This window comes from Halyomorpha halys, unplaced genomic scaffold (genome assembly GCF_000696795.3).
Source record: "Halyomorpha halys isolate HHAL.00 unplaced genomic scaffold, Hhal_1.1 Scaffold266.1, whole genome shotgun sequence".
Classification (NCBI taxonomy): domain Eukaryota; kingdom Metazoa; phylum Arthropoda; class Insecta; order Hemiptera; family Pentatomidae; genus Halyomorpha; species Halyomorpha halys.
Genome location: NW_027114321.1, coordinates 559,536 through 569,073, shown reverse-complemented (window position 1 = coordinate 569,073; position 9,538 = coordinate 559,536). Strand labels below are relative to the sequence as shown.

The window sequence follows — 9,538 nt, the reverse complement described above, 5'->3', positions numbered from 1 at the left end:
TATATATATTTAGCGTGCTCAAAACCTCATTTTTTATTCATTGTTATTTTGAATAATAAGTATTTTTATAGAAACTAGACCAGAAAGTGAACTCAAAGATTCGGTTCCTGAATTGAATAATATAAGCCCCCGAGATTAAAAACATAGAGAATTGCAGGGATAAAAAGTTATTCGTAGTAAAGATGCGAAATCGATCAAGCTAAGCCAGCTGGGACCACAATCATTCTGTATATTAACTCTTTCTCAGTGGTTTTACAACATCGTAAGAGAAAGCTGTTGACTTTATAGTTGAAAGAACAACAAATTATGAAATTAAATTCAAGTTACAAACAAAGAAAAAGATGAACTATATAATACTACGAAGATATCGCTCCTATGATTAAAGTGGTACATTTCACAATTTTTTTAAAAAAAAGGTTACATTTGAATTAGAAATGGACTTATTCTCAAGATATTACCGAAAGTTGGGGTTGCTTTCACTACCAGAGTCCTATAGACTGTCCAGGAGCTGATAGGGTTGACACAATGTTATTAAGATATGTGTCACTGACAAAATTAAAAAAAAAAAAAAAATTGTCAAATGCCACTGTTTAAGCAAAGCAACGAGATATAGAGACTACATAAAATAAAACAAACGAATTCCTAACCCTGTGTAAACAATGATAAATTAAATATTTTTCTTAATGTTGCGAAAGGCTTCCCCACTTTTCTTTTTAGTTATATTTTCACAGAAACTTTTATTACAACGCTGTACAGTCACAAAGTTGTGTAAACAAATATTTATAAGTTAAAAAAATATATAAATAAACTTTTTCTTATGAGATTTTGTTTCCGCCTCATGAATTAATAAAAATGCATCAAGTTCTTTATGTGAGCCTACATATTTCTCGTTGGAAGAAAAATGTTTTGAACTTATATTCAACGTATAAATAAAATAAGTAATAATATTGTAAAATCAATAAAATATTTTAACTGTTCCATACCGAAAGAAACACTTTGGTTGAAGCACATGATTATGTGATAAATGTATGAATTTATTTCCTTTTATTTACAACCAGTGGCTCAATATCTAGTTTTGATCAAAAATAGATTATTTTCCGAAATAACAATAAATCAAAATTGAGGTTTTGAGCGTTATTTGGCTATATAAGGTCCTAGTATGTCTCGTTCTAATAGTGTCTACTAATTGTTCTTAGTACGTTGATCAACTTCCTACGTCCATGGAATTATTGAAATATTCTCGTAAATTATAGCTCAAAATGCCGCCATCAATTAAAAATATTTGTCTTCTTCAGGTCCATAAACAAAGGACTGGTGATTGCTGTTATTAATATTTAAATAAATAAATTGATGCTATTAATTTTTTAATACAAAAAAAAATTGTATTCTTGTAAATATTGCTGTTAAAGAATTCTTTTTTTTCTATATTTTTGTATTCATCTAGTATATTTTGTATATACCACTTTAAATTTTACATGATCTAACTGCTTAATTAAAAGAAGAGAATATTTATTTATTTTATTTTTAAAAAGTTAATATAAACGTAATTTCATATCTAATTATTCAAGCATTGTGGAGGGTGCAACTATTAATTAATTAAGTAAACAGTACGATTTGGAAATTATTTCTAAAAATACAACTTATTTGATTTCGGAACTTGAATCATTTCAATTTAGTTTAATTTTAAACTAAAAACTGAATAAGTAATTTTAAAATATGAATGTATAGATATAATATAAAGACTCTTCAAAAATATAATAATAAAATACAACTTAAAGATAATTATAATTTCCAACTGAAAAATTAATAATATGAAGTTAATATTTCCTGAAAGAATTTATGAACTATTAAATGAACTTTTAATACAATACAATATAATTAATTTTAAGTAATGTATTTTTTTTTTATTTAGAAAAGTACATGGAATTTGGTCCGATCAGATGACAAAATCTATCGGCCGGTATGAGAATAGTATACATAAATTTTTATTTATTTATTGATATTTACAACTGTATAAAAAGCGGTGCCGGTTCGAATCCGGCCTGGGACGTCGACTTTTTTCATTGCGTGGCGGTCCCACAAAATCAAGAACTTTGACCCCCAACCATGGTTAGGCAGTATAGGACTCCAATGAGAGTCTTGGCCGAAAAAAAAAAAAAATGTATAAAAAAATACAACCAGTAAATTTGATCATAATGACATAATGATATGATACAGGATGTAGAGAAACTACCCAGTAGTAGAACTCTAAAACAGTTTACAATATAAGGTCACGAGGCCATCTTCTTTTCAGGCGCCTCGGAGGATTGCCAGGAATGGGAGGAAGCAAGGTTAGAAACGAGTGGGTTTGGGTGGTTAGGGAGTTTATTATGGAAGGAATAATATCGGGTTCGGGCTAGATCGCTTACATAAGGAACATTTAGGTCTTTATGGATGGTTTTATCAGTTACAAAATAAGGAGCATTGAGGATTTTACGAAGGATTTTGGATTGTAAAGATTGGATACGAGAGGTATTCGAAGGTTTAGTGGAGCCCCAAAGCATACATAAATGAAATACGAATTAGTAACAATTTTTATTATTAGTGCTTGTGGAGGCAGCAACAATTTATAACCTAGATCAGTGCAATATGAATTCATTTCTAGCGATAAAACAGATAATGCAATATTATTAAATCATACAGCTTGCTTGATTCATTAGATATCTTTTCTTTTCTTTAAAATTTTTGAGTTCACCTGTAATGATGCACCCGGCTAAATATACCAATTATATAAATAATATACTAATATTATAAATAATAAATATACCAATATTATAATCTAATTTATACTTTTAATATTATAATAAAATAATTTAGGCATCCTTGTTCCAGAAAATGAACTGTACTGCACCCGAAGGCTTCATTCCACTTCCTGGCTTTAACTGCACCTGGCTGTGGCACGACAATAATATATCATTCTACGTACCCTACGAAGATGAGAGTAAGTTTTCGACGTTACAACTACAATTTATAAATTTGTTATTCTAGATAAATTATATTGATGAGCTTCTGATCTAGACAATAGTGCAGCATGGCCTACTCTCTTTCAAATGGAAAGTGCAGCTAATAGGAGGAGAGCACATTCCCGGAGCTACGGTTGAGGTTAAATGAAATGTGTACCATTGTTATCTAAACTAAAAAAGATGACAGCCACTGAAAGGTCCCTATTCCTCTGCCATAATCTCGGATTTCAGCATAAAGTCTGCATTTTTGGCTTCACTATTTCTAGCAGCTAACCCTATCCATAATGTTCTTCCCTCTAAGGTTCCAAATAGTACTTTAGCTTAGCTATCGTGGTCAAGTTTGGGCTTATTTTATATTGATTTAAAAATTTTTGATTTTATGAAGCAGTAACCCAATCTAAAACTCACAGCAGATATTGAACTATTATCTTACACAAGTGGTAATATGTTCAATACCAAACCAAAATGGCGTATTTGAAAATTTCTGAAAGAATTATCATGGAATTATGGTTACGGATCTAAGGTAGCTTGTAATTTCCTTTTAATATAGGTTAATTAATCATTAATCATTTTATATTTTTAATTAATCAATCATATATTCATTTAGGTCTTTTGGCATTGCAACGATAATTAAAAAACACATTAAAATGCACTGTGCAACGATAGTAAGCCTGATATTTAACAGTAAAAATTGCAGATATGCCACTTGCAACCTTCTTTCTTCCATATATTCTTATTGCTCAATAAAAATCCAATTTCTTTTATAATGCTTTACATTGTTTATAATAACTCAATAAAAACATGTTTTAATAGAAAAATATTTATTTATTTATTTTAAAAATAAGTTTTGCGATAAACATGTTTTAAATCTATTGTAAACAATGTAAAAGCTTATTGAAACATTATTTTTAAATTATTGAATTTTCATTAAAACAAGAATGTTGTATAATAAAAATCACCTTATTCTCACACTGTTTCTGCAGTGTAAAGATATTTACAATTCATTCTTCAATGAAAATTCATTTATTTCAAAAACATTTAAATAATCTTCTAAATTGTTTATAGTAGATTTAAAACATGCTCTGGGTAAATTAATTAAATTAAGTTTTTATCACAATCCTCAAATTGAATAATTTTTAAGAGAGAGGAGAATAAATTACCTATATCAATTCTGAAAAATAATAACAACTAATTAATTTTCATTACTTAAAGTCATACATCATAGTGATTTATATTACTATGATTTATTGGTGTTACGACCTACAACACCTGTGTGTGTATATCTATGACTCATAATTAATTCCTCTGGGAAGAGTTCTAGAGGCACCCTTGATCTAGTATCTTCAATTGCTGGTAGAGCAAACGTTTTAAATCAAATTTGAAGACTACCATTGTTTTGTATAAGTGAATTTCCATTTTAAAATGAAGTTTATGCATTATTATCTTATTGTTATTGTGCATATGTAAAATGAATTGAAGTGAGTTTTATTTTAATATAATTTTGTTTCAATAAAAAAATCAGTTATTGAAGATATATTTTATAAACAAATGCAGGTGTATATTTGAATGTATACTAAGTATTTCTTAATTTAGTCCTTCATAATGTATAGGATATGTGTTATTTAGTGATGAGTGAAGTTGATTCAATTTTGCAATAACAGTTGTAATAGTAATTATTAATTTAACATTTACAGCACTTTACGAAGTGCCGGGAGGCATCATCGTCCTACTTTCCGTCTTCTATGGCACCATCTCAGTAGTTGCGGTCGTCGGAAACTTCCTTGTAATGTGGATCGTCGCCACCAGCAGGAGGATGCAGAATGTCACCAACTGTTTCATAGCTAACTTAGCTCTGGCCGATATAGTCATAGGGCTCTTCGCGATACCATTCCAGGTAAGCTTGTCTATAAGAACTAAATAAAGAATTTAATTAAATAGATAGATTTAAACGATTACTTGTAAAGCTATTCTTCGTTATTGCTAATACAATTTTCAAATATTTGGAATTATTTTCATTTGGTAATACATTTATAAGACTATTTGTTAAACAAACATATCTTTGAATTAACTCTAGAAAGAAAAGTGAATGCTAAGCAAAAATAGGGAGTTTTATGTAGAAGGAGTAGGAAAAATATCCCAAACTATATTTTGAGAACAAGGCTAGGAGTAAGGGGAGAAGAGCGGAACAAACTTTTAAGAACCTGAGGATGTAGATGAAGAGCAGTCGGTGGGAGAAGATTCGTATGCAGGCTCTTGCCACTCAGGTGCATGCTATAAGCAAAGAAAACCAAGCATAACTGACCAAGCACGAACCCAGAACCAAATCTAGGGCAGGAGCAAGCCATAGTCAATCAGGTTGTGACATTTAAGCACGGCAAATGATACTAACATTAACAAAGAAAATTATATAGAATACATACAGTGTTTTATTAGTTGTTAAACTTTCAATTTGATAGAAAAAAAAAATTTTGTTATCAAATTAATAATTTTTTTCTCTTCTAAGGGGGTGGGGCTGCCCCCAGGCATCACTAAATCGTTTATTACTGTAATATAATTATCTCAAAGAAAGGTTTATACAATAACGTAGATTTATAAAATAGTTGAAAAGCTTATTTAAACTACATTCCAACGGATCATATACCAAGGTATAATTTTAACACTTACTTTACTTTAATTGTGATAAACCCTTAATATGTAATATTTAAGAACTATTCAGGTGTGTTAAACTGCGTACATCGTCTCTACTATTTTGAAAATAAGAGCGAAAGGTAGATGGGTGATTGAGTATATAAGTAACAGCGTAGAGACCTGTAGAGATGAGAATCGAAGAGAAATTGTTGGAGGCCATAGAGTGATACGCATGTTAATAATAATATCTACGGGTATGTTAGTATCTATAATATATATAATAAGAATAAGTCTGACAGCACTAACTTACATAAAATAACTTATAATAATTATCCATAAAAGTATGCTCCTTTGAATTTAAGCTTTTTTAAAATTAAATTATTATGCTCACGTTTTTCTTTTCGTCAGGGGAGTACGAAGAAAAAAAAAAGAGTTCTGGGGTTTAGTTACATAAATAAATCTTTATTTTAGAATCTACTTCAAGTAAAATTAAAACTTCTGGAAAAGCTATACAATACAATGGAGAATACGATTGATGGAAACCAAGAAAAAAGAGGAAAACAGCCACTACTTATTCCAACACAGGAAACAAGGAAGATTGAATGGCGCCCTACGAAAATAACTTGTTTCTGAGAAGCAATGTGACTGCCTCAGGTAGTGGGTAGGCCATTAACTGACTTTGGTTATCTCAGGTTTCTAAGACGCAACAACCACAAGGGATTTGAAAACATAATAAGAAAAATGTTCTGTGTTTTTAGTCAACTGATTACGAGATTAGGTTTTTCGTGTGTTTTTTAGTCTTTCAAAGTTATTTGAATTGAAGGTAATTTTCTGTAGAAATTGTTCACTGCTAAGGTTATATATTGGTTGCAAGAAGGAACCAATCTTTTTTGCCAATTCCAGGCAGCTACCAAATTTATTGTTTGTTACAAGTTGGAATAAGGATTAAAATATTCATTTCCGAATGGCCCTTCAAATATTTAATCTTCATCTCTAAGTGCTGCTGGTTGGAAATGCTCCTATGGTGCCTGGTGGAACGATGAAGTAGCCCGAAGTGAAAAAGCTGGAATTTGAACTTAAGTGGTTCCACGGTTAAGAGGTTCCACTGTTACGGAATCAGTGACAGTAAGTTTTTCGTGCATGCGTGTATAGTTAATTGTTATATCAACAATCAAACAAATCTTGATGGTTCTATCATTATTACTGTCACTATCACAGTCACCATAGAATCTCCACTATATCACGCATGTCCAATCAGGCAGACCCTCTACTTTACCCAGGAATTATGTTTTGATACCACCCAATTCAACCAAGGATTCTTATTGGTAGGTACTAATGATAACAATTTACATTAACTGCATACTTAACTGCTTCCTGTTTCCTCGTTTCAGCAATTCACATCTTAAAATAACTAATGTAAATAAAACCCTCCACGTGGAAATAAATTAAACATATACAAGATATGTGTTTTTTTTAAACATATATATTAAACTAATATTAGCTACCATAAATATTTTATCGGCCAAATCGTATTGCTTATAGAATCTTCAGTTTTTAATAATTAGTTTTATAGTGTAATTGTATTTAATATATACTTATATACAAGTTGGTCTGTCGGAAACGCGGTTAAAAGAATTCAGACGGGAAATTAGGAGATTGTGTAATAGTTTCTAACGAATAGGAGAATAAGAATAAAGATTTCAAACTCAACAACACCAAATATTTGGAATAACTTTGTAATGAGTCAGCAATTTCCAAACTGACTTTACTTGTGTGTGTTTCTCAACTGCTGCTTACCTTTCCAGAATTTGCAAATGCATTTTTCCTCATAGTAGTATTTTGATTCAATCTTATTATGTGATAAAGCATTCAGTTGGCCTAAATTATTTTAAAATAAAATCATAACGTCAAAAATTATAAAATCTATTTTAGCTCACTAACTACGCTAGCTAATAAGTATCTTTGAGATATTTATATTTATATATAAATTCATTGTAAGATTATTGGACCACATTGGCTTATTTTTATTGCACATAAATATGCAATTTTATTTCCCAATGTTTATAGCTTTTGGGTACTTATTAGATTATAAGTATTTAATTTGGTTAAAAAAAAACATTATTAAATTACTATGGAACTTTTTTATGTCAAACGAATATATAATTGTATCCATTTTATTTTATGTTGTGAACAAAATAAATATATACAAAATCTCCGGCCTTAATTAGGAATACTATAAGGGATCCTCAAAACACAAATTATTCAAGCCTTGAGTTATTTTCATTACGTGCCTTCCGTGACTCAAAAGAAAATTATTTCCGGCTCTCGGTTTTTATCTAGACTTACAATTAAGTAGTTAACAGAATCTAAATTTAGATTCCAATCTAAGAAATTTTTAGTCTCCAGCAATTGTTTGAAAAAAATTAAACTAAATTTAAATTTTTGAATTATAATATTTTTGTGGTTACAGTAACCTATAATGGCACCATTAAGTGATATGATAAAAAAATACTCACCAATGTGTGTACTAAAAAGAAAACTTAAGTCCAGATACATCGGATATTTTATTTTTCTATGTATTCAGTTTTAGTTTAAAGAATCAGAAACATTAAACCAAATTAGACATTCCTTCAGCCATAACTGGGAGGTAAAAAACGCTAAATTTGTGTGTTTTCGTGTCTTTAAAAGATATTATATAATTTTATTCAGATACAGCTTTTTTATAAAATCACAAAATACATTTATATTACATTATTATGCTAGTCCCAACCTTAAGGTTTTATTGACCCTTACATGTTGTGACTAAAGAGTTGTATGTTAGATATTTCAAAACAGTATCTTGTCACACTTATCGTTATGTAATGAGAGTTCTTATTTTGTTTTGTTTTGTAATTCTTAATCTAGAATTTACTGACATAAACATTGTCTAGTGTTAATTTATAATACTATTTGTATATATTTATAATTCCAGTAAGACCTGTACGTTATATCTAGATTTATCTTAATAATCTATGGATGAAATATGACTGTGTATATACTTTGGTTTAACAATGGTAACACAATTGATATTTGTTTTCGTTATCCACATTACCACAATAATTTTTGTGATCTCTAGAATCAAGACAACGCAGATTAACTGTAGTTTTATTATTAATTTTATTTTTTGTTTTTACCACTAGGTTCATTTTCAATCAATTTACAAATTGACAAAGTTAATAAATTATAATATTAAATTATGCATCCACTTATTCACCCTTATATTTAATATATACGATACTGTATGTAATCGTAGATATTAATAATTTTTAAAAAAATGAAACATTTTTGCTGATGTTACGGGATCCTCTTTCAGCATCACCTTAAATCTAAGGCGACTCAATGTGATTCGTGAGCAATTCCGACTTGATATGAGATCGTTTCCGCAGTAGCAACACATTGCTGGTGTCTTCTTTTTTTCATTCGAGTCGAGTACGGCCTCTTCACTCTGGTTCCAGCAGTTAGGTAATAATTACTTTTTTTCAGGGAAAAACTTCTTTAAGCTTTCAATATTGACAATTACAACTGTACATAATAATACATCTAGCATATTTGATGTAAGATCATAAATACATAATACAGACATGTGGGGAAACTCCCTATTGGTAGCACTTTAATAACGTTTTTTATTAGAAGGTCTCTTGGATATCTTCGTTTCAGGCTCTACGGGGAACTGTCAGGAATGGAAGAGGAAGCAAGGTTTGGGTGGTTAGGGAGTTTATAATGGAAGGATTGATATCTGGTTCGGGCTAAAGCGGCATATGTAACATTGTTAGGTCTTAATGGGTGAATTTATTTGTGACAAAGTAAGGAGTATTGAGAACTAAAACCAGAAACAACTGTTCTTATATTTAAAACAATCCTCAGGCCAC

The 9,538-nt window shown here is 29.8% G+C and overlaps 1 protein-coding gene across 1 annotated transcript in view; it reads left to right on the top strand.

The window, feature by feature from the left end:
* The window catches only part of LOC106680543 (RYamide receptor), a 272,976-nt gene that overhangs the window by 203,859 nt on the left and 59,579 nt on the right, over positions 1 to 9,538 (top strand). The window contains exons 3-4 of the mRNA XM_067051510.1: positions 2,872 to 2,980; positions 4,697 to 4,896. Of these exons, the coding sequence (XP_066907611.1) occupies positions 2,875 to 2,980; positions 4,697 to 4,896 (306 nt within the window). The 5' untranslated portion in view covers positions 2,872 to 2,874. The remainder of the gene's footprint in view (positions 1 to 2,871; positions 2,981 to 4,696; positions 4,897 to 9,538) is intronic.